The following is a 26,851-nucleotide window of genomic DNA, read 5'->3' as shown; positions in this document are numbered from 1 at the left end:
TGCCCATTCGGTATGATATTGACTGTGAGTTTGTCATACATACCTCTTATGATTTTGAGATACATCCCATCACTACCGAATTTATTGAGAGTTTTTAGCATGAAGGGCTGTTGAATTTTGTCAAAGGCCTTTTCTGCATCTATTGAGATAATCATGTGGTTTTTGTCTTTGGTTCTGTTTATATGCTGGATTACGTTTATTGATTTGCATATATTGAACCAGCCTTGCATCCCAGGGATGAAGCCCACCTGATCATGGTGGATAAGCTTTTTGATGTGTTGCTGGATTCGGTTTGCCAGGATTTTATTGAGGATTTTTGCATCCATATTCATCAGAGATATTCGTCTAAAATTCTCTTTTTTTGTTGTGTCTCTGCCAGGCTTTGGTATCAGGATGATGCTGGCCTCATAAAATCAGTTAGGGAGGATTCCCTCTTTTTCTGTTGATTGAAATAGTTTCAGAAGGAATGGTACCAGCTCCTCCTTGTACCTCTGGTATAATTCGGCTGTGAATCCATCTGGTCCTGGACATTTTTTGGTTGGTAAGCTATTAATTATTGCCACAATTTCAGAGCCTGTTATTGGTCTATTCAGAGATTCAACTTCTTCCTGGTTAGTCTTGGGAGGGTGTATGTGTCGAGAAATTATCCATTTCTTCTAGATTTTCTAGTTCATTTGCATAGAGATGTTTATAGTATTCTCTGATGGTTGTTTGTATCTCTGTGGGATCTGTGGTGACATCCCCTTTATCATTTTTTATTGCATCTATTTGATTCTTCTCTCTTTTCTTCTTTATTAGTCTTGCTAATGGTCTATGAATTTTGTTGATCTTTTCAAAAAACCAGCTCCTGGATTCATTGATTTTTTGAAGGGTTTTGTGTCTCTATCTCCTTCAGTTCTGCTCTGATCTTAGTTATTTCTTGCCTTCTGCTAGCTTTTGAATGTGTTTGCTCTTGCTTCTCTAGTTCTTTTAATTGTGATGTTAGGGTGTCAATTTTAGATCTTTCCTGCTTTCTGTTGTGGGCATTTAGTGCTATAAATTTCCCTCTACACAATGCTTTAAATGTGTCCCAGAGATTCTGTGTCTTTGTTCTCATTGGTTTCAAAGAACATCTTTATTTCTGCCTTCATTTCATTATGTACCCAGTAGTCATTCAGGAGCAAGTTGTTTAGTTTCCATGTAGTTGAGCAGTTTTGAGTGAGTTTCTTAATCCTGAGTTCTAGTTTGATTGCACTGTGGTCTGAGAGACAGCTTGTCATAACTTCTGTTCTTTCACATTTGCTGAGGAGTGCTTTACTTCCAACTACGTGGTCAATTTTGGAATAAGTGCGATGTGGTGCTGAGAAGAATGTATCTTCTGTCGATTTGGGGTGGAGAGTTCTGCAGATGTCTATTAGGTCCATTTGGTGCAGAGCTGAGTTCAATTCCTGGATATCGCTGTTAACCTTCTGTCTCGTTGATCTGTCTAATATTGACAGTGGGGTGTTAAAAGTCTCCCATTATTATTGTGTGGGAGTCTAAGTCTCTTTGTGGGCCTCTAAGGACTTGCTTTATGAGTCTGGGTGCTCCTGTATTGGGTGCATATATATTTAGGAGAGTCAGCTCTTCTTGTTCAATTGATCCCTTTACCATTAAGTAATGGCCTTCTTTGTCTCTTTTGATCTTTGTTGATTTAAAGTCTGTTTTATCAGAGACTAGGATTGCAACCTCAGGCTTTTTTGTTTTCCATTTGCTACCCGACTTCAAACTATACTACAAGGCTATAGTAACCAAAACAGCATGGTACTGGTATCAAAACAGAGATACAGACCAATGGAACAGAACAGAGCCCTCAGAAATAATACCACACATCTACAACCATCTGATCTTTGACAAACCTGACAAAAACAAGAAATGGGGAAAGGATTCCCTATTTAATAAATGGTGCTGGGAAAACTGGCTAGCTATATGTAGAAGGCTGAAACTGGATCTCTTCCTTACACCTTATACAAAAATTAATTCAAGATGAATTAAAGACTTAAATGTTGGACCAAAAACCATAAAAACCCTAGAAGAAAACCTAGGCATTACCATTCAGGACATAGGCATGGGCAAGGACTTCATGACTAAAACACCAAAAGCAATGGCAACAAAAGCCAAAATTGGCAAATGGGATCTAATTAAACTAAAGAACTTCTGCACAGCAAAAGAAACTACCATCAGAGTGAAAACGCAACCTACAGAATGGGAGAAAATTTTTGCAATCTACTCATCTGACAAAGGGCTAATATCCAGAATCTACAATGAACTCAAACAAATTTACAGGAAAAAATCAAACAACCCCATCAAAAAGTGGGTGAGGGATATGAACAGACACTTCTCAAAAGAAGACATTTAGGCAGTCAACAGACACATGAAAAAATGCTCATCATCACTGGCCATCAGAGAAATGCAAATCAAAACCACAATGAGATACAATCTCACACCAGTTAGAATGGCGACCATTAAAAAGTCAGGAAACAACGGGTGCTGGAGAGAATGTGGAGAAATAGGAACACTTTTACACTGTTGGTGGGACTGTAAACTAGTTCAACCATTGTGGAAGACAGTGTGGGATTCCTCAAGGATCTAGAACTAGAAATACCATTTGACCCAGCCATCCCATTACTGGGTATATACCAAAAGGATTATAAATCATGCTGCTATAAAGACACATGCACACATATGTTTATTGCGGCACTATTCACAACAGCAAAGACTTGGAACCAACCCAAATGTACATCAATGATAGACTGGATTAAGAAAATGTGGCACAAATACACCATGGAATACTATACAGCCATAAAAAATGATGAGTTCATGTCCTTTGTAGGGACATGGATGAAGCTGGAAACCATCATTCTCAGCAAACTATTGCAAGGACAAAAAACCAAACACCGCATGTTCTCACTTATAGGGGGGAATTGAACAATGAGAACACTTGGACACAGGAAGGGCAACATCACACACTGGGGCCTGTTGTGGGGTGTGGGGAGGGGGGAGGGATAGAATTAGGAGATACACCTAATGTAAGTGACGTGTTAATGGGTGCAGCACCCCAACATGGCACATGTATACATATGTAACAAACCTGCACGTTGTGCACATGTGCCCTAGAACTTAAAGTAAAATAAAAAAATAAAGTAAAAATAAAAAAAGGACTTAATATAAAGCTAGGTTTTTCCTCTGTGTTATCTTAATAAAACCCAAGTTTCTAGAGGGTAACACTCATTTTTAAAAAATATACATTAGGCATAGAGCCAAACAGAATAAGTAAAGTCAAGCAACAACAAAGGATAAAATATAATGGAGGTAACAACAATCTGTTACTCTAACGTAAATAATCCAGTTCCAAATAACACCTTGTATAAAACTACCAGATTTTGAACCTCATAAAGATTGCCTTGGCAGTCCGCATTTTCACATGTCTCTCATTCTTTGATCATTCCCCATTTGTCCTAGAAGCAAATCTATCTCCTCTTCTTACCTCACCGATTCCTTCCCATTCTATATATATCTGAAATAAAAACATCATTTTCCCCTAAATGAGTTTGCTCACAATCCTACCTACTTTGGAGCTATGCTTCCTTAAATACAGAATCAGGATCAGGTTTGAGGCACAAAGTAACCAGTCTGCACATAATTTGTCTTGAAAACACCATATTATCTCATTTACAAGCCCTCCTTCAAACATACCAATTCAGAAACCATTTCCTTAATTATTAAGAAAATGGTATAAAATTGTCTTATTTCTGCATTTTATAATTTACAAAGCACTTTCACACTATTCTCCACATAAAATATATATGTAGTTATAAATATATGTGTATATATGCATACACACACACATACACACACACAGACAAGTAGTTCTTAGACTACTGATATTATAACTTTGCTTTAAAAGTGAATATACCCAGTATTTGCTTCCCCATTTCCATTTGCTTATAGACATATTAGATTCAGGAATTCTTCTGATTTGGGACATTACTGATGAGAATAATAGGAAATGAAAAGGCCAAAAAACAAAGGCCAGAAAAAAATTCTTAATACTTTGAATCAGTTCTAAATTACAAGACTTACACAAAATAAAGCATTTCAAAGAAGGACTAATGAAAGTAAGTAAAAAACAGAAAAGGGGCAGAGTTGTTCACAGAGAATGTTATACAAATGTATTCCTCATTTGCTTTTAAGACTGCTGAAATGAGGTGGAGACTAATAGCAATTGAAGACCAGTTTGAAAAATACTGTGTATATGAGCTATATTTCTATTTCTCAGGCCTTAAATTAAATATAATATGGATACACCACTGTCTCTATAGAAAAGACAGTTATTTTAGTTTCACAACAGAAATGAAAATAAAATTACATCTCAAGGCACTTTTGGGGGGAAGAAAAGTCATAAATGATTAGAAGAGTCACTTAAAATACATGTCCCTATAATTACAGAACATTTAGAAATTTGTATCTGTCATAATTGCAATTGGTAACCAAATTCGATTTAATAAGAAATCATAGATCTTTTGTGCAGTTGACATACCTAATATTTTTTAATGAGCTAACATGAGCTTAAGACAGCCATAATTTACACAAAGCCTAAAATAATTCCTCTAAGTAAGTACTCAACATACCCAACAACACTTTTTTGAAAAGGTCATCTCAGGAATAACGAATACAACTTCATGAAGAGTATGTTCTCTTTGGTTTTTAACTTGGGAACTATTGCTACTATTTATTACACTGTATTATAATAACACATAATCAAGTACTTCAGGTTATGTAATTATTGAGTCAAATTTCCCTATTTCAACAGGATTAATATGTTGGCACAAAGGAAGCTCTTCATAGGTAAATGTAACTAGCAAAAAGTAAGCTCTAGGTGGGTAGGTGTATGTATAAGCATATCTCTTAATTTCATAATGACAATATTTATTATTTTATATACAGATAAATAATCCAACATTCTTCACTGTAGTCTAAACTTAATCTTTGATGATAGATATTTATGAAAACTACTTAGAAATTCTTTCCTAGGTATCTGACTTCTGCAACAGGCAGCTAAAATACTTTTAAAAATAGTCTAGTTCTTTTTAAAATAGCCACAAGATGTCAGCCTTTTGTAAGAAATAAGTTTCATATACTGCAGTCCCTTTGAACATTTATTTTTGTAGTATACTATTTATATTACCCTTATAAATCAAATTTGAATGCACCACATTAAATTCAGTGAAGTCACCAAATTTGGGGAGATTCAACAACAAATTACAGAAGACCATAATGATCACACACCTAACAATTCAGTTTCATATATAACTTCATTTGATCTTCAAAGTAGTATGGAGACAAAATCTTTGCCAATTAATTCTATTTGTGACAAAAAAATTATTAAGAAGTTGATTATTAATCTGAACATTCTAAAAATAAAAGTAAATATATGAGGCTTGGGTATGCAAACTATAACAAAACAAATGTGTGGAATTTGTATTAATCTATTACATATATGAATCAATGTTTCAAAAGCCATCACACCACACGTGCTTACCTTGCCAACTATCATTGCAGACACACAATTTTTCTCCAGTCAGGTCACAGTAACCGTGATCTGGACTGCCGCAATTGGCTTTACAGTAAGGAATATCACAAGCTTCACCCTTCCAGTATTTATCACATTCACAATATACTTGACTTGGAACAGAGACACTAGTTGTACACTTCCCATGACCAGAGCAATTGTTAGGACAAGAATTGATTCTGTAAAATATAATTCATATATATTCAAATTCAAGGTAATTGAAAAAGAATTTTGGTTGATACATCATAAACCTTATAATTTTTATACTGTGTCCTATGTGCTTATAAATGTAACAGAATTTCACAATGTAGTTTTAATTCTTTACTCTGTACCCTCTTACTCTTATGAAATTGTTAGTATTTATTTGCAGTTGGTCTTAGTTTATTCAACAGATTTACTTTGATACCAAGACTCCAAATGTCTAACGACTACATGCTCAACATCTGCAGGATCTGTACGGTTCCAGGCAAAATGTTTTGTAAAGACTTAAGTACTCAATGTTTTGACTGTATATTTTACAGAAAAAAATTAAATTCATGAAAATTCAAAACTATATGAGAAGTCAAGATATAACTTGGTTGTATAATATAAAAGAGCATGCTATCACCCATACACTCTTATGGAAGAAAAGGGATGTTTATCATATTTAGCTTTAAGACTCTTTTTTTTTTTTTTTGAGACACAGTCTCGCTCTGTCGCCCAGGCTGGAATGCAGTGGTGCGATCTCGGCTCACTGAAAGCTCCGCATCCCAGGTTCACGCCATTCTCCTGCCTCAGCCTCCTGAGTAGCTGGGACTACAGGCGCCCACCACCATGCCTGGCTAATTTTTTTGTATTTTTAGTAGAGACGGGGTTTCACCCTGTTAGCCAAGACGGTCTTGATCTCCTGACCTCGTGATCTACCCGCCTCGGCCTCCCAAAGTGCTGGGATTACAGGCGTGAGCCACCATGTGATTATATTCTACTATATATTTGTTCTCCCTTGCATACATACTTGGATACGTTGTAGGATAAATAAATTCCATAATAAATTGCTGATTCAAGGATATTTATAATATTTCTGGTGAAAAATTCTCTGGTTACCAATTTCTACACTCTGAAGAAAAGAAAAAAATAATACATAGACTTCCTCTCTAGCCATTCCTGTGAAAGCATCTCTCATTACTTCACCCTCAGTATTCTAGATATAAAAATGTATATAAAGTATCAGGCATATAATAGATTCTCAATGAATATTACTTTTCTTATTTTAGAGGAGATAGTGGTATAGCCACTTAACTCTTAAGCCACAATTTCCTCATGTGTCAATGGGAAATATACTCACTTGACAGAATTGAAGGTAATTAAATAACAAAATGTATGCATAGCATTCAGTACAGTCTCTGCAATAGAGACTACAAAAACTTAGCTCCCATAATCCTCTTCAAATTACAAGTGATATACCTTAGAGCACTGAAAGGCAGTTCACAACTCCCTGCAGTCTCACCACATCTGTTGCTACCAGTAAAGCTACACTAGTACTTGTTTACTTAATCACTTGCCAAAAAACAATTGTCAATTTCATAATTAATTTTCAACCAAACTTATAGGTTTAGATGACATTTTGTGGCATATTATTAAGATTTTATGTCACTTAAGAAGGGATCCTGCCTACTAATTTGAAATTTAACACAGTAGCCTGCTTCTGGTATATAAGACATTAATAAAAATAAACAAAAAAAACTTTTTTACATTAAATTACAAGAATCATTAAAAGAAGGAATTTTTAAAAAATACTTACGAATAGAAAATGTTGAAACCAGTTAGATTATATGCAGCATCACTAAAAAAATGTAACAGTGCATAGCCAGATGTAGTAACAACTTCAGGCACAGTTTCATTGCCCCTTATTTCAGGGACTATCAAACCACTAAAAGAGAACAAAACTGAATATTGTATGTATAGACATACATAAGACTGTTAAGCACATAAAATTTACTCAGAAATATTCTTACCAGGATCAGTAATACTTGTACATCAGAATGGGCAACTAAAAGGAGAATAAATCTAAAAGGAGTCCCTATCCATTTCTCACTAAATTAGTTCTACTACTGCTGCCAATACACTAAAATCTACTCTCATGCCACTGTACCCCATTTTTTTTCTTATCACTATTTGTAAGGCAATGTCTCATTTCTCCTTTTTGTCCTGCTATCTATCCTGTCATAATAGTACAGGGTAGTCTTCCACTTAATTCATATAAAACTTCACTTAAAGTCACCTTGCTACTCTAATAAAACCCTGTACACCTTTACTTATTCTGATTGGTTTAAAAATCCGATGAAGCTGGAAGACACTCTATATCAGTTAAGCAATTACAATTACATTCTAGTTATAGCTGTACATTTCCAATACATTTATCTAGGTGATTTAAAATATTTACTTCAAAAAATTTAAAACTATATAGACTTTAATGTTTTTCTAATTTTGCATATCTATGCAAATTGCATTAATATATAACTATTTGAAAACAGAATATTGCTCACATAAGCCCATAAGCACACAAACAAAAACTTGGGGTGGGGGAGATATAAATGTACAAAATAGTTTTAAACTGGTAACTTGTACTTCTTTTTAAGGATACTTGTTCATGAGGAAAATTACCTATCTTCATTTAGTTATATGTTCTAACCTCTCTAAATCTATGAAAACATGCAATTGGTGAAAGAAAAGAAGCTGCTAACAAACAAATTATATAACTCGACACAGTCAATTCCTTTAAACAGTTAAAATTATGTTTAGGTACCACTAAGAACTGAATTCCCCCATTCAAATCATATTTGACACATAAATGAAATATTATAGTCAAATAATTGATTTAGAAAATACATTCTCAAATGCAAACAACTTAAAAAGTAATCAACTCTTGATTTAACGCTTTAGTAATTATTATTACATCTACTAGGTTATGTTTGTGAAGCAACAAATGATTTTAAAATGAGACTCTCAAAATAATACAAACCCTATGACACCAGTCTTAAGTTATACATACATATTGTTCATTGTAATAAAATTATATAAAGGTGAGTATTACTAAAAATAATAGGTCTTTATAATAGATACAGCTAGTCTCTGAGAGCTCTCTGAAAGAGATAAAAAGAATAGGTCTGGGCCAGGTGCAGTGGCTCACGCCTGTAATCCCAGTACTTTGGAATGTGGAGGCGGGCAGATAACGAGGTCAAGAGATCAGGAACATCCTGGCCAACACAGTGAAACCCCATTTCTACTAAAAATACAAAAAAATCAGGTGGGCACGGTGGTGCATGCCTGTAGTCTCAGCTACTCGGGAGGCTGAGGCAGGAGAAGCGCTTGAACCTGGGAGGTGGAGGTTGCAGAGAGCCGAGATCGCACCACTGCACCCCAGCCTGGTGACAGAGCGAGACTCCGTCTCAAAAAGCAAACAAACAAAAAAGAATAGATCTGTTTGGTTTTTTGTTTACAAGTATTTTAAAAACAATAAATAAAAGAGAGTTTCCACTTACTGTATAATACACCAGGAAATTCGGACCAACTGAAATCTAGTAAAATGACAAATTATATAAAAAACAAAAAAATCAGCTTGAAGGCCTGCCCAGGCATTGAGGTCATTTGCCCTATTGGCATTTGCTGATTTCAAGGCTGAAGGTAAGATTTGAAGGGCTAAAAAACACTCGGTGGTAATTTCAGGGATTTTACAGAATGAAGGAAACAAAAAGTGAAACACAAGGCCTTCATGTTGAACTGGGACTCCAATGGTTGGAAGTGAAAGCAAACTACCTAAAGTTAGGCCCTCCAAAGGACTGCACTGGAGCTGAGCTATGAATCACCTCAGTATCTGAGTTTGGACTGAGTTGAATATGGATTGCTAGTGTCCCCAGGTAGTCTTTGCAAGAATATAATCTTTCTAGGCCTCAAATTATTACTATATATGATTTTCCAAACAACAATGTCCAACACACAATTGTCCAGCACACAGTAAAAAAATAAATAAATAATAACACTTCTCCATTCCAATCCATTCTCCACATTCTAAAAACTCTTGCCTACAGAATAAAAGCCCAACTTCTTTAGTGTGGTGTTCAAGAAAGCAATATTACAGTGATTAAGGGATTAGGACCTATAATTACATAACCTTTATTCATATTCTGACTTACCAGCTAGGCAACCTTCGGGCCACTCACAGAAAATCTCTGTGTCTCAATTCTGCATTTGTAAAATTGCAATATTAATACCTACCTAAAGGTTATTTTGAGGATTAAATAAACTAATGCATATAAAGAACTCCTGCACATTGGCACAAAATGAGCACTAAGTAAATGTCACTGATTGCTGTTTTGGGGTAATGTGACTCCTATGTATCCTTCACAGTTCCTACAATCAAGTTACTCAAAACTTTCAACTATTGCCCGAAAATATAATGCTCTTTAATGTGTCTATACCTTTGTATATATGCTTTTCTCTCTCTAGAATGTCCTATCTGACCCCCATACTTCATACTTTTACTCACGATGAAAGTCAACATGAAGGATTAGTTATTTATTTTGAAATTATATAGAACTCCTTCATAACCTGATTGTAACACTAACTAGGCTGTGTGAAAAATCTGTTTACATACCCACACTAATGCATGACTACTGCATACTAAAGAATTTGGCTGGCTTTTGTCCCCAGTTCTTGGGACATAACCTCTAAATTCTTGAAATTTCCTGAGTGATGGGCGTGTCTTCCTATTCATGGTGAGCCCTGAAAATTTATGCCAATGAGGTGATTCATGGTGGGCCCCTAATTAATTTAAGCTAAAGATATAATTCAGAATAGGGGATGGCCACTCCAGAAACACTAACCATGTGATTAAAATGTTGGGGCCATATGGTACTAGCCTAACTTCCCGAGAGAGAAGGGGATGGGAGGGGCTGCAGATTTGAGTTCAGCCTCATGGCCAATGATTCAATCACTCATGGCTACATAATGAAACTTCAATAAAACTCTGGACACCTGAAGCTCAGATGAGCTTCCTTGTTGGTGACACATGTTGATGTGCTGGGTGGGTAACACATTCTGAGGACCCAGAAGCTTTGCATTTATGATCCTCCCAGACCTCACTCTATGCATCCCTTTATTTGGCTGGCTCTGATTTCTATCCTTCATGATAAAACTATAGTCATAAGTGTAGAACTTTCCTGAGTTCTATGATAATTCTAGTGAATTATCAAACTTTTAGGAGAGAGTAGGAACCCCTAAATATGTAGCCAGATGGTCAGAGTAGGTGGGGGGCACCAAGCTTGCAGCTAGTGTCTGAAATGACAGCAGTGTTACAGAGCAGCAGTCCCCAACCTTTTTGGAACCAGGGACCAGTTTCATGGAAGACAAAATTTCCACAGACCGGGGGAGGATGATTTTGGGATGATTCAAGCATATTACATTTATTATGCACTTTATTTCTATTATTATTACATTGTAATATGTAATGAAATAATTATACAACCCGCCATAATGTAGAATCAGTGGAAGCCCTGAACTTGATTTCCTGCAACTAGATGGTCCCATCTGGGGCTGATGGGAGACAGTGACAGACCATCAGGCATTAGAACCTCATAAGGAATGAGCAACCTAGATCCCTCACATGCGCAGTTCACAGTAGGGTCTGTACTCCTATGAGAATCTAATGCCGCTGCTGATCTGACAGAAGGCGGAGCTCAGGCAGTAATGCAAGCAATGGGGAGCAGCTGTAAATAAAGATGAAGCTTTGCTCACTTGCCCGCCACTCACTTCCTACTGTGTAGCCCTGTTGCTAACAGGCCATGGACTGGTACGGGGATCTGGGGTGGAGAGGAGACCCTTGTTGTAGAGGACTATGCTCTTAACCTAGGAAATCTGTTCTAGCCCAACTGCAGGTAATTGGTGTCTAAAGTCACTGCGATAGCCTATGCCTTCTTCCTTACTATGTACTCTAAGCCTGTGACACAGTCTCTGTAATTAAATGTTGAGTAATAAATATTTATACAATTGAAATAATTCAAACATATTAGATTCTGAATTCTTAGCAAGATGAAGTACAAACAGCATATGCTTTTAAATCAGGAGATTGAGATTCAAGTCCTAATCCTAGCTCTACCATCTATTAGAAGCAAATAACTTCTCTGAATGTCAATTTTCTCAACTGTAAAATGGGGATAATAGTACTTAGTACTCCCCCAACAAGATCTTTGTGAGGATTAGATGACATTTAAACTGCCTAGCCTAGGGCTTAACATCAAGTGGATATTCAATATCAATAAACATGAGTTTTCCATTTCCCTTAGGAGGGCTAACAAGAACACTTGCTAATGAGAAATCACTAATTCCATCTTCACAGCCATATACTAAATCTCACCTGCTAATTGTCTTCCTTTAATAACAAGAAAGTGTTGGTAAGAATGCTAATGGATGAGTATCAATACAAAGTAATTAGAATTACTAGATAAACAAATGAACAGGCACACATCTAAATGATGGTCAGTCAACGGTATCATAAAAATAGAGTTAAGATAGCAAAGTGATGTTTAAATTGCTAAAAATAAATGTATGAACTGAGGATCAAATTTAATTGTTACAATAAATTATCTTACAACCTAATCATTTGCAAGGCTCCACTCTATATTCTCTCTATTGTCCTTAGATGAAGGGCTGCTTATGGCTATCCTTTTTCTAATGTTCAAACGACTCAAAAATGTAAGCAATAGCAATATCATAGAATAAGTACCTAAGCTCCTAAGGAAATACAAGTCGTTACATTTTTGTCCAAAATAATAATTCACATTCCTGATAAAATAGAACAAAATAAAATGTATTAGAATAGAATGAAATAGAATATTTGCCACATGAATAGTAAAAAGAAAAATTGGAAAGAAAATATTTTGAAGGGACCAATAAGCTTTTATCCATACTTAAATTTCCAACAATGACAGAACATATAACAGATATTGTATAAATAGCAAAAGTAAATAATATAATGAGTAACTTATCAACAATCATGTTAAATTATATACAAAATCTATACATGTTCATAATTTTTTCTGTGTCTAATAGATTTTCTCCTATTCACGAAACTTTCTATAATAATCTAAACATACATAAGAAAAGATTTTTAAATTGATACAATGCTATAATTTTAAAATTAATAATCTACCTGATGACTAACAATAAAATATTTTGAAACAAATAAAACTCCCACATTTTTGACAATTGGTAGGAACTCCATCTTTATTAATCATTGCACAAAGCATAACTCAACCCTTTTACGCAGAATTTAAAATTTTACCATTTCACTAAAATAAAAAAACAACTATTAAAAAACAAAACTTGTCTACTTATTTGTCAGCTAGAACTCACGCTAATATATCCAGATAGTTAGTTCTGAAAACATATTCAAAGCACTTTAAAAGAATAAACTAAATACAATGAGAATAAACAATATTTAGAAAGAAATCTATATTTCCAATATAGTACTTATTTATGTTATATCAATATTTACATAATTATTACCTAAATTGACAGTTACAGCACATAACAAAGTATTATAATCATCTGTGAAATGTAACTATCAATATCTTTACTAAATTTATTTTGCAGTACATATCAACATATATTTAAAGAAGCAATTACACAGTCACTTTTCTGCAACTGATTAAATATAATTACTCACCTAAGTACAGCTATTAAAGGTGCATATATTGAATCTCCATCATAAACATACATATGATCCCAGCTACATTCTGTAGCAAAATGATTGAATCTTAATCTTAACACTGCATTTGGACTGAAAATGAATATGAAATATTTTTCAAATTAAAATATAATATACAAAGCACAGAGTGAATAAATACATAATATTTATTATATAATATACAAAGCACAGAGTGAAGAAACTTTAGATAGGGTATTTTATTAGAAATCTGTTTATAGATAATTTTGCTATAAATCCTTATATCATCAGGGTGAAAGACTGATAAGCCATCATATCTAATTTGTACAAATAAAATGTAACTTTCAAAATCTATTAACAGGACATATGTATGTATCATTGTTTTCTAAAAATGTAGTCAATAAAAAATGTTCAGCCAGGTGCAGTGGCTCTCGCCTGTAATCCCAGCACTTTGGGAGGCCAAAGCAGGCGGATCATGAGGTCAGGAGATCAAGACCATCCTGGCCAACATGGTAAAACCCATTTCTACTGAAAATACAAAAATTAGCTGCGCATGGCGGCATGCGCCTCTAGTCCCAGCTACTCAGGAGGCTGAGGCAGGAGAACTGCTTGAACTCAGGAGGCAGAGGCTGCAGTGAGCTGAGATCGCACCACTGCACTCCAGCCTGGGTAACAGAGTGAGGTTCTGTCTCAAAAAAAAAAAAATCTTCTTTCTCTTGATTGAAGGCAGAGGTTACATAGACTATATACATCACTGAAACCTTATAGAACTGTACACTTAAAATGGGTGCATTTTGTTGTATACAAATGGTACTTAAATAAAGTTGATTTTTAAAAATCAACACTCAAGAAGCCACTATTCTTATTTTTACAGAACCCTTAAGTGGAGGCACTAAAAAACTATTTAAATTTTAATCAAAATTCTCAGTGTGATATAATGTTAACAAATAAACAAAATGTAACTATAGGTGCACAGCAGAGAATGAACAGCTTTTAAGTTAGAAAAATTTAAATACAAAATTTTCCAAATATACTCTTTAGAAATTACAAAACAGTTCAAAAATAATTCATATCAATTCTTTTATGCTCCACTCACAATACATTTAAATAGATAGATTGTTTCAAGCCCTAATTACTGAAAATACCTCTAAATGAATCATTAACTCTCTTCTACAAAATGTTCTTTTAAAAATACCCTTCGAACTAAAATGCTAAATTATATGAATATCATAGCTCAGCAAGAAATATTTTTATAATTTCTACTAAGTCTTCAAATTTCATAACAAGATGTTCAAAATAAACCAAAAAAATGCCTACTCAATTTAATACCACAGTAACCTAACTCAAAAACAAAATATATATAAAAATTAAACTACTGTCACAAGTGAAGAGGTAGTGTAATTTACACTAAATGTGATGTCTAGAAGTTGTAAATATTATCTAATAATAAATAAACTAAATGATAAAGTAATTATACTCTAATGCTCTGACATTAATATGATCACCTTTATCATTTAAGAATAAAATACATTAATTTGACTCAGACTGTATACTTACTAGCCTTCAATGAGCCATGTACATTTAGTTTTATATTTATAGTTAATTGGGCCATCTGTTAAATATCCAGAAGGTTCTGTTAACCTGGAAGAGAAAATAAAATAATGAAAAGAATTACCTTAAAATAACTTTAAGACATATAGCAGGATAAGAAAATTTAAAAGTCATTAAGCCAAAGGAACGGGACATAACAATTTTCAAAAAGGAGGATTTATTTACAACTTAGGAAAATTTCAAAGTGCTGTATTTTTCTCTGCATCTCAAAAGATACTTATTTTGGATTTCTTTAAATCTTAATATATCATGACCATTTCAATTTACGAAGCGAAAAAAGACACTGAAAGACTGAACATAGTACTGAAGGATTCAATGTTGATGCAAAATAGAATAAGTTAAACTTCATCTGCACAAAAATTAGGCTGAGGCAGAAGGAAGATCAAATACAAATCTATGGAATAGAGAAAAAGTATATGTATGTTCCACTTTGGGGAGTTACCATGTAAGCTATATTTTTTCTTCATGCACTAGTATTGCTAAAATAGCTGTCACCAAACTTTAAAGAATTCTGCTATAAATATATTTTTTATTATCATTTTCTCCTGTATACTTTACATCTAGTCCAAGAACTCAATTTTTAAAACAGGACGAATAAAAAAAATTGTATCTTCTATTTTATGCATAAAAAAGAAAAAGATATTTGGAAAAACTCTATTTTCAGAAATTAAAAATCTTTAAAACAAAAATCTCAATTCTGCTTCATTTTGTTTTTCTTACTTCCAGCCCAATTATTTTATCAAGAGACCATATTTTAAAGAATTAAAATGTCTTCCCATTTAACATTTATATACTATACTTACATACGCATACACACACATCACAGCTAATCAGTTTTTACATATTCACATAAACATACTCACACACATATACATATCAGGGCCATTATCTACTTTTACATAAAATTAAATTTTCCTTATAGTATAGAGCCTTAAATACATTAGGGGGGAAAAACTTTAATTTACCTAAATCAGAGTTGACAGAAATGTCAGTCAATGTTAATGTCATTTGCAAATCTTTCATAATCCCTGCAAATTACTTCTGTAATAAAGTGGCTAATTCATGCTTGGAAAATCTTTGAAGAGCAACAAATTCCTATATTCTCAAATAAATGTAATAATAACTTAAGCATTTTCTACATGTCAGGTACCACTATAAACACACGATGTGTTGCCTCATTTAAAAATCTCAAAAAACCTATAAGATAGTAAACAATTAATAACTTCATATTAAAGATGAGAAGTCTGAAGCACATTTTAAGTAACAAGTTAAATAACTTGCCCTGATTTTTCACTTCCAATAATATTAATACTAAGTGCAGTAATTCAGAAAAACTCTCCACTGAAGACAACTTAAAAAGTTAAACGACAATTTTAAAATCTTACAAGTAACAAAATGATAAAATGTACAAAGCCAAGATCCAGAAGTTGCAAATTCTTTAAGAGGAGGCAGGCATTCAGAGATGCTTTTGTTCTGAGAGATTTCCTTATTTAGAAGAGACTGCCAAAAGGTTGAGAGTGCATTTGGTAGCCTCAAGGAGAGAGGAGGACAAAAGTTGGAAGCAATAACCCACAAAACATAGGGGTTCAAAGAAACAACAGGGCACTTTGACTTGGGACATAATGACTTGCTATTAAAATAGTGGTGTACCAGAAGTTAACCAGCCTTTACCTCAACTATAGGTTAGCTATGAGTCATCTGAGCAGCAGAAAACTCCCAAGTCTTAAAATCGGCTTATGGTGCTACTAGAACTGCCAATATGCTAAGTCTCCTAACAGAAGATACATGGTACTCTCTAAAGAAAGGTAACATTATCCTGGGCCTTAAATTATTTCTATCAATAATTTTCAAATAAAATGTCTAGCATAATAACAGGTAGTTAAGCATATGAAACTACTACAAGAAAACATTGGGGAAACTCTCCAGGATATTGGACTGGGCAAAGATTTCTTGAGGAATAACCCACAAGCACAGACAACCAAAGCAAAAATGGACAAATGGGGTCACGTCAAGTTAAAAAACTTCTGCACAGCAAAGCAAACAGCAACATGAAGAGACAACCCACAGAATGAGAGAAAATATTTACAAACTATCCATCTGACAAAGGATTAATAACCAGAATATATACAGTGCTCAAACAACTCAACAGGAAAAAAAAGCCAACAATCCAATTTTAAAAATGGGCTAAAGGTTTGAACAGACATTTCTCAAAAGAAGACATACAAATTTCAAATACGTACATGAAAAGGTGCTCAACATCACTGATCATCACAGAAATGAAAAGCAAAACTAAAATGAGATATCATCTTACCCCAGTTAAAATGGCTTATATCCAAAAGACAGGTAGTAAGAAATGCTGGCAAGGATATGGAGAAAAGGGAACCCTCTTATACTGTTTGTGGGAATGTAAATTAGTACAACCACTGTGGAGAACACTTTGGAGGTTCCTCGTAAAAGTAAAAATTTAGCTACCATACGATTCAGCAATCCCACTGTTGGATATATACCCAAAAGAAAGGAAATCAATATATTGAAATATCTGCACTCCCATGTTTGTTGTAGCTCTGTTCACAATAGCCAAGATTTGGAAGCAACCTACATGTCCATCAACAGATGAACAGATAAAGAAATGTGGTACAAAAACACAATGAATTACTATTCAGCCATAAAAATAATGTGATTCAGTCATTTGCAACAAAACGGATGTAACTGGATGTCATTATGTTTCGTGAAATAAGCCAGGCACAGAAAGATAAACATTATATGTTCTCACTGATTTGTGGGATCTAAAAAGCAAAACAATTGAACCCATGGAGATAGAGAGTAGGAAGATGGTTACCAGAGGCTGGGAAGGGTAGTGGTAAAGTGAGGAGGAGGTAGGGATGGTTAAGGGGTACAAAAAAATAGAATGAATGAATGAATGAATGAGACTAGTATTTGAAAGCACAACAGTGTGACTATAGTCAATAATAATTTAATTGTACATTTTAAAATAACTGAGAGTATAATTGGATTGTTTGTAACACAAAGGATACATGCTTGAGATAAATACCCTATCTTCCATGATGTGATTATGCATTGCATGACTGTATCAAAATATCCCACATACCCCATAAACATATACACCTACTCTGTACCCACAAAAATTAAAAATATATATCCCCCTTCCTCCAAAGAAACATATATTGTAGGAGCTACCATAGTAATCCTTATCTCCCTCTTATAAGAAGTGATGTGAAGGAACTGTTATGCTTCCCTACCTAAGCTAAACAACAGGAGTACCTGAAAACTACACACCCTGTCCCGTCCTATTCAACTTCAGTAGTACAATTTCCCAAACTTAAAAGGAAACTACTCACCACAATCCCTGAATTCCTTATCCTTAGCACCAAAGATCTTACCAAGAGTCCACCTTTTCCTCCACTTACTACAAAAAGGTTTCCTCCTTGCCAATACCAGTCCACTGGAAGCATGGGAGGATGTCACCAATCAAGGTAAAAGAAATGGAAAATTCCTTCTCACCACCAAAAGACATGCATAAAGGGGAGAAATCTCCTGCTACTTCTATAATAAAGAAAGAACAATTCTCCTTTTGCAGTTTCATGATCTCTTCTTAAACTCCAAGAACCTTTACCTGCATGCCACTTGGGCAAAGCATTCCCATTACATACTTTGGACCTCTTTACAGTCTAGAACTGTTCTTCTAAAATTCAGAAGTCTTGCACTCCAGGACCATACTCTAACCATAAACACCTAGTTTTCCATTTTTTTTTTTACTTCTTACTCCTAATACCCTTACATTCCAATTGTGTAGTGCTCTCCAGAAATTAGGTAGCACATAGTTCAACTCCCTACAAAAAGTAAAATAGGCTCTTACCTAACTACTATTTCTAATATTATTTCTAATACATATTCCAAGTTTCAAACAACTTTTTTTTAAACTTTCTATCATTCCTCTTCTTGAACTGAGAACCATACTGACTTATTCATCTAGATCAGTACTACATAAACTACTAGCCTACTGTTTGTGTAAATGAAGTTTTATTGGAACACAACTACACTAGTTTGTTTAAATATTATCTAAGATTGCTAACACACTATGAGGACAGAGTTGAGTAATGGCAACGGAGACCATCTGGCCAACAAAGCCTAAAATATCTACTATCTGGCCCTTTACAGAAAAAGTTTGCCAATCACTTGTCTAGATGCCTGCCATATATCCATATGCCTTGTCAATATCTCATTCTAGCTGAAAGTAGAGTCCTTAATTAAAAGCATGCTGGGCTGTTTATAACACAAGGTTGGCCACTAATAAATGCAGGAAAACCAGCACAAATATTAGACAATACTAAAATTAAATCTAGTGGGATGTTGTTGTCTATCCTGACTATGGATATATAATTTGACTATGGATATATAACTTAACACATTACAAAAATAAGAAAGTGTGATAGTTTTAATTTATGAAATCTCTGAAACAATAAATCCTGTTTATCACAGAATACAGGTTTAGTCCTGGCATAACCAGCCTACAAGGAATAGTCAGATCCACTCAGGGATAGTCTTTATGCAGGGTGGCCTTTGTAAGCCTTTTTCACATAGAAATCTTTTTTAAAAACAGATTTTCTAGTTAAAATACTATTTATCAGCTTATTAATTCCTTTTTATTTTCATTTCATCTTTATTGACAAATAATAATTGTATATATTCATGGGGTAAAATGTGATGCTTCAATACATGTATACATTGCAGACTGAGCAGATCAGGCTAATTAACATACCCATCACCCCACATACATATTTTTTGCAGCAAAAATATTTAAAATCCACTCTATTAGCAATGTAGTATATGAAATACACAATGCACAATTAGTAACATTAGTCACTTCATTGTACAATAGAACGCCAACAAAATAATAGAACACTTATTCTTCCTAATTGAAACTTTGCACCCTTTGACCAATATTTTTCCTTTCCCTGCCCAACTGACCACCACCCACAGCTTCTGGTAACCCCCATTCTACTCTCTACTTCAATTGATTCAAATTTTTAGATTCCACATGTAAGTGAGATCAGGTGATATTTGTCTTTCTAAGCCTAGCTTATTTTGCATAACCTAATGGCCTCTAGTTTCATCTATGTTGTCACAAATGACAGGATTTTGTCCCTTTATAGGCTGAATACTATTTCATTATGTATATATACCTCTTTTTTTATCCATTGATCCGTTGGTGGGCACTTAGGTTGTTTCCCAATATTGGCTATTATGAACAATGCTGCAATGAACATGTGAATGCAAACATCTCTCCAACATACTGATTCCAATTCCTTTGGATATATACTCAGACTGCTGGATCATATGGTGATTCTATTTTCAGTTTTTTGATGAACCTCCATATTGTTTTTCAAAATGGCTGTACTAATTTACTTTCCCCCAACAGTGTACAAAACTTCCCTTTTTGCCATATACTCACCAACACGTTATCTTTCATCTTTTTTATAAGAGCCATTTTAAGAGGTATGAGATGACATCCCATTGTGGTTTTGATCTGCATTTCCCTGATGATTAGTAATGTTGAGCATGTTTTCATATATGTTTTGACCTTTTGTATGTTTTCTTTTGAAAAATGTCTATTCAGATTATTTGCCCATGTTTAAATAGGGGTTATTTGTTTTCTTGTTATTGAATGATTTGAGTTCATTTTATGTCTTGGGTATGAGTCCCTTATCTGATGTATGATTTGCAAATATTTTCTCTCAGTGTGTGGGTTGTCTCTTCACTCTGTTATTTCCTTTGATGTATAGAAGCTTCTTGATTCAATACCATTTGTCTATTTTTGCTTTTGCTGTCTGTGCTTTTGGAATCATGCAAGAAGTCATTGCTCAGACCAAAGTCATAGCTTTTCTCCTATGTTTCCTTCTAGTAGTTTTAGTTTCAGATCTTCCATTTAAATCTTTAATCCATTTTGAGTTGATTCTTCTATAAGGGATCAGATAAGGGTTTAATTTCATTCTTCTATATCTGGATACCTAGTTTTTTAGAATCATTTATTGACAAGACTGTCCTTTCTCCAATGGGTATTCCTCGAGCCTCTGTTGAAAATCAGTGGACAGCAGACATGTGAATTTATTTCTGGGCTCTCTATCCTGTTCCATGGGTCAATTTGTCTGTTTTTATGCAGGTATCACACCGTTTTAATAACTATGAGATGACTAAAAGTTCATGGAAAAAAAAAAGATAAAAATAAAAAATATAAACTTTATTTTTCAACATAAGTTCCATCGAAGTCAAGAAGCTTTTGTAAGCAATGATACCAGTCATTTAGTACATCCCTAAAGAGCTGAAGGTCCTAGGAATTTAACCATGTCAATGCAGTCTTGTTTACATTATCAACTGAAGAAAAATAGGTGCCCTTAGAAAACATTTTAAGATTAGTGTATTAGCACCCATTTTCATGCTGCTGATAAAGACATACCTGAGACTGGGCAATTTACAAAAGAAAGAGGTTTAATGGACTTACAGTTCCACTTGGCTGGGGAGCATGCACAATCATGGTGGAAGGCAAGGAGGAGCAAGTCATGTCTTACATGGATGGCAGCAGGCAGAGAGAGCTTGTGCAGGGGAACTCCTCTTTATATAACCATCAGATCTCATAAGACTTATTCAGTATCATGAGAACAGCATGGGAAAGACTTGGCCCCATGATTCAATTACCTCCCACCAGATCCCTCCCACAACACGTGGGAATTCAAGATAAGACTTGGGTGGGGACACAGCCAAACCATATCAATTAGGAAACAAACAAACAAACAAAACTCAAAAGGAGCCAAATCAGTACTATAAGGTGGATGCCTAATGATTTTCCATAGAAACTCTCACAAAATTGCCCTTGTTTGATGAAAGAAATGAACAGAAGCATTGTCATGGTGAAGAAGGACTCTTTGGTGAAGCTTTCCCAGGTGTTTTTCTGCTAAAGTTTTGGCTAACTCTCAAAACACTCTCATAATAAGCAGATGTTATATTTTGGCCATCCAGAAAGTCAACAAGGAAAATGCCCTTAGCATCCCAAAAAACTGCTGCCATGACCTTCGCTCTTGACCAGTCCACTTTTGCTTTGATTGAACCCCTTCTACCTCCTGGTAGCCATTGCTTTGATTGTGCTTTGTCTTCAGAATTGCAGTGGTAAAGTCATGCTTCACCTGTTACAATTCTTCCAAGAAATACTTCAAGATCTTGATCCCACTTGTTTATAATTTCCACTAAAACCTCTGCTCTTATCTCTAGCTAATCTGGTCCGAGTGGTTTTGGCACCCATAGATTGGAAAGTTTACTGAACTTTAATTTGCATTCAGAATTGAGTAAGTTGAATTAATTGAGATGTCTATGGTGTTGGCTATTGCTTCTGCTGTCAAACATCAGTCCTCTTCAATTAGAGAATGAACAAGATGATTTTTTCCTCACAAATTGATGTGAATAGTCTCCTGCTGCAGGCTTCATCTTCAACATCATATCATCCCTTCTTAAAATGAGTTACCCACTTATAAACTGCTGATTACTTTGGGGCATTGTCCTCCTAAACTTTTCATAAAGCATCAATAATTTCACCTTCTTCCACCTAAGCTTCACCATAAATTTGATGTTTGCTCTCGCTTCAATTTTAGCAGAATTTATGTTGCTCTGATAGGGGCCCTTTTCAAACCAATGTCTTATCCTCCTTAGTGCCTCAAACTTGATCCCATTCAGACTTGTTATAATAATTTGGTATGAGTTTATTTTGGTGCAAAAAAAATTTGAAATCCATGCAGTTTTTTCATAATATGCATTGTCCATTAACTTTTCAAAGACCAGTCAGGTAGTGTAATGCCTCTAGCTTTGTTCTTTTTGCTCAACACTGCTTTAGCTATTTGGGGTCTTTTGTGGTTTCAAACAAATTGTAGGATTTTTTTCTAATTCTATTTTGATAGGATTGCATAGAATCTGTGGATTACTTTGGGTAATATAGACATTTTAACAATACTCTTTCACTTCATGAATACACAAAGTATCTTTCCATTTACTTGTGTCATCTTCAATTTCTTTCATTAATGTTTTCTAGTTTTCTACATATAGATCTTTTACCTCTTTGGTTAAACTTATCATAAGTTGTTTTTTTTGGGTTTTTTTGTTTTGTTTTTTGATGCTATTGTAAATGGGACTGTTTTCCTAACTTCTTTATCAGATCATTCACTGTCGGACTATTTTAGGCACAGGAAATGCATTCTGACTACTATCCTCCACTACTGTTGTCCTACCTTGCAATACAGATCAGCAGTTACCTAACTTGGCCCATAAATGAGTGGGTAATTTAATTTTGAGGTGAAGTATTAGCCCATTATGGCCACTCAAGAAAAACACGTTCTCCAATTCAGTATTGATATAGCTGATATTTTAACCATTATCTATCTGACTTTGAGGCCTAATTCTCAACTGCTATGGTTTGAATATATGACTCCTCCAAACCTTACACTGAAATTTGATCCCTAATGTCAGAGGTGAGGCCTACTGAGAAGAGTCTGGGTCATGGAGGCAGATCCTTCATGAATGGCTTGGGGCCATCCTCACAGTAAAGAGTGAGTTCTCACTCTATTAGTTCCTGAGAGAGTTGGTTATGAAAAAGGGCCTGGCTGCTCCCACCCCTTGCTTCCTCTCCTGCCATATGAAATCTGCAGATACCAGCTCCCATTTGCCTTCTGCCATGAGTAGACGCAGCCTGAGCCCCGCAATACAAGCAGATGCTGGTGCCATGCTTCTTGTACATCCTGCAGAATCATGAGCCAAACAAATCTCTTTTCTTTACACATTATCCAGCCTCAAGTATTCCTTCGTAGCAATACAAATGGACTACAACATCAGCTGATTCTGAGCTCTATAATTCTAACAAGGATATTTCCAAATAAGATTTTAGCTCATTAATACATTTTTTCCTCAACATTCCCTTCAGCTACTGAGATAACTACACAACTCAAACATTTTTTAATCAGGGAGTACTTCTCTTGCACATGGTAATTATTATTTTCAAATTAATCTACTATCTAATGATAAGATCAATCTCTTCCCCTTTTGGCTAAACTTCATCACATCTACTGATCATTTCATAACTTTATGCTATCTGTAAAATATTTCTCCTATTCACTTTTTGGCTCAAATGGTAGACTGGAAGTATACTGTGCATCAGATAGGGTCAAATAAATCAGATATCTAAAATGCCAGAGCATCTTCCTTTCGTGGATCCAGACAGCAATTAGTAACCTTATGGCAAACATTTTAAGCATTAATTCTAACCATTCATGGCAGACCAAAGAAATCAAAGACAGGTACACAAGGTGTTATAAAAAGCTTAAATTAATAAATGACAATCACCTTGTATTATTACTGTTAAAGATAATAAAACTCAATTGACCATCATGTTTAAAGAATTAATTTAATTTTCTGGTTAACTCAGTATCATTGACTGAAATTCAGCCAGAATAACTTTTTTCAATGATGTATTGCTAAATATGCCCCTAAATTTGTTTTTACTGCTGGTAACAATTACCATAAACATAGAAATTTAAAAGAACATCCATTTATTATCTCACAGTTCTATAGGACAGAAGTCCCTATAGACTCAGATGGGTGTTAGTTGAGCTGGGCTGTTATCCAGAGCCTCCAGAAAAGCATCCACTTCCAGGCTTATTCACTGTTGGTAGAATTCAGTTAATTCCAGTTACATGAATGAGGTCTCAACTTTCTTGCCAGTTGCTGACCAGGGGTTGCTCACTCTCAGCACCAAGAGGCCACTTTCTCTAGTACTTTCAGGCATGGCTCCCTCCATCTTCAAACAAGTATTAGCATGTCAAATCCAGTTTATGCTTTGAGTCTTTAGCTTCCTCTTCTGCTAGCACCCAGGGGAAACACTCTGCTTTTAAAGGGCTCATGTGATTAGAGTAAGAAAACCCAAATAATCTCCCTTTTGACAAATGACATAACATAATCATGACAGTAATACCAGGGATAAAAGTCAAAAGGGCCATCTTAAAGTTTTGCCTACCTCAGTTTATTTCTATATTTTTGGAAATTATAATATGCTTTGATAACTCAGGATGGTAAAATACTGATATAATGATATTATGATAAAACATCATTATAAAAATTCATTTTTATACATCTGAAGTACAGATTAGTTTGATTTTATACTGACTATATAAGATACCCTAGAAATTATTTTTTAACAAGTCACAGATACCAATTTGTTTATACAGTTTGGCTCTTCAGCCTAAAATTAGGTAATGGTGATGGTTGTACCACTCTCTAAATATGCTAAACATAAGTGAACTGTACATCTTTAAAAGGTGAATATGGTGAGGTACAAATTGTAACTCAGTAAAGCTCTAACTGTTTTTTGAAAAGTGAGCTAGGTCATGTGTGCTGAACCAAAACAAGTTGATTGCCTCCTAAAACAGAATATTTAATTGTGAGGCAATTCTGAGGAGATCTCAGACAGAAAGGACGAAAGAGATATCGCAAACTGGAGTAACAGCCATCCTTGACATGAAGCAGAGTCTCTGCTATGGTTTGAATGTGTCCCTCCAAAAAAGTGTTGAAAACTTAATCCCCGATACAACAGTGTGGGGATGTGGGACCTAATGAGAGGTGATTAGGCCATGAGAGCATAGCCCTCATGAATGGATCAGTGCTGTTATTGCAGGAATGAGTTCCTTATAAAAGGATGATTTCACCCCCTTTTGCCCTCCTCTCTTTCTCTCTTCACCCTCTCTTTGCTCTTCTGTCATGCAATGATGCAACAAGAAAGCTCTTGCCAAATTCTGGCCCCTCAATCTTGGCCTTCCCAACAGAATCATAAGCCAATAAATTTTTATTCATTACAAATCACTAGGTCTCAAGTATTCTGTTATAGCAGCACAAAACTGAGTAACACAAAAAACTGGTATTGAAGCATAGAACACTGCTTTATCAAATATCTGAAAATAGGGAAGCCACTTTGAAACTCAGCAATAAGTAGAGGCTGGGAGAGTTTGGGGAAAAAAAGGCTAGAAAAAACTTGTATTGGCATGAAAAGAACATTAAGGATGATTCTGATGAGGGCTCAGAAGAGAACTGCAGGGATAAAACTTCGTAGAGATTACATTAGTGCTTATGATCAGAATATTGGCAGAAATGTGGAGAGTAAAGGGAATTCTGAGGAGATCTCAGACAGAAAGCAGGAAAGAGATACTGCAAACTGGAGTAACAGCCATCCTTGATATGAAGCAGCAAATAACTTGGCTGAATTGTGCCCATATCTAAGTGCTTCATGGAAGGCAGAATTTAAGAGCAATAAGCTAGTATAATGGGAGTTAGAAAGGAATTACTTAGTCAGAGAACAAGGGCATGGGAGTCCTTGGTAAGGCTTTCCTTTTCAATGAAAAGCAGCCACAAATCATTTTCTAACAAGGAGCAGCCTGCAAGCTGAGAGCTTGCATGGGTGAATGCTGACAGGAACTAAGGACTAGACATTTTCAAAATGGTGGCTCCATCCTCTCTTCTCTGCCAGCCATGTGTATTGTAAGGAGCAGACAAGATGATGCTGATCAACTGGGAAATCCATTTTCATAAGAAGATTATGGTGGGGCAACCAGCCTTCCCCATGCACTATGTAAACTTCATACCTGATCTAACCTATCTGTGACCCCTACAGAAATCAGACACCGCCTCCTCAAACTGGACTATAAAACTCGGCACATTTGCCACCAGCCAGTCCTTTCCGATTAGAGACCCCTCCCTTTATAAAGGAGGCTGTTTCTCTTTCTCTTATCTTCTACCTATTAAACCTCTACTCCTAAACCCCTTGTGTGTGTCCATGCCCTAAATTTTCCTGGTGCATGATGATGAACCCCAGGGTGTATACCCCAGACAATGTAGCCGCTTCA

General features: G+C 35.1%; 1 protein-coding gene across 4 annotated transcripts in view; it reads right to left on the bottom strand.

Annotated features, from left to right (window-relative positions):
- The window catches only part of ATRNL1 (attractin like 1), an 853,221-nt gene that overhangs the window by 811,028 nt on the left and 15,342 nt on the right, over nt 1–26,851 (bottom strand). For all 4 annotated transcript variants that reach the window (XM_019035499.4, XM_055353888.2, XM_055353889.2 and 1 more), the window contains exons 2-5: nt 14,850–14,933; nt 13,293–13,406; nt 7,371–7,499; nt 5,561–5,769 (exon numbers count right to left, since the gene is read on the bottom strand). In XM_019035499.4, the coding sequence (XP_018891044.1) occupies nt 5,561–5,769; nt 7,371–7,499; nt 13,293–13,406; nt 14,850–14,933 (536 nt within the window). The remainder of the gene's footprint in view (nt 1–5,560; nt 5,770–7,370; nt 7,500–13,292; nt 13,407–14,849; nt 14,934–26,851) is intronic.

The sequence above is a fragment of the Gorilla gorilla genome, chromosome 8, assembly GCF_029281585.2.
Source record: "Gorilla gorilla gorilla isolate KB3781 chromosome 8, NHGRI_mGorGor1-v2.1_pri, whole genome shotgun sequence".
In the NCBI taxonomy this organism is placed as follows: Eukaryota; Metazoa; Chordata; class Mammalia; order Primates; family Hominidae; genus Gorilla; species Gorilla gorilla.
This window is presented reverse-complemented; position numbering and strand designations above follow the sequence as displayed.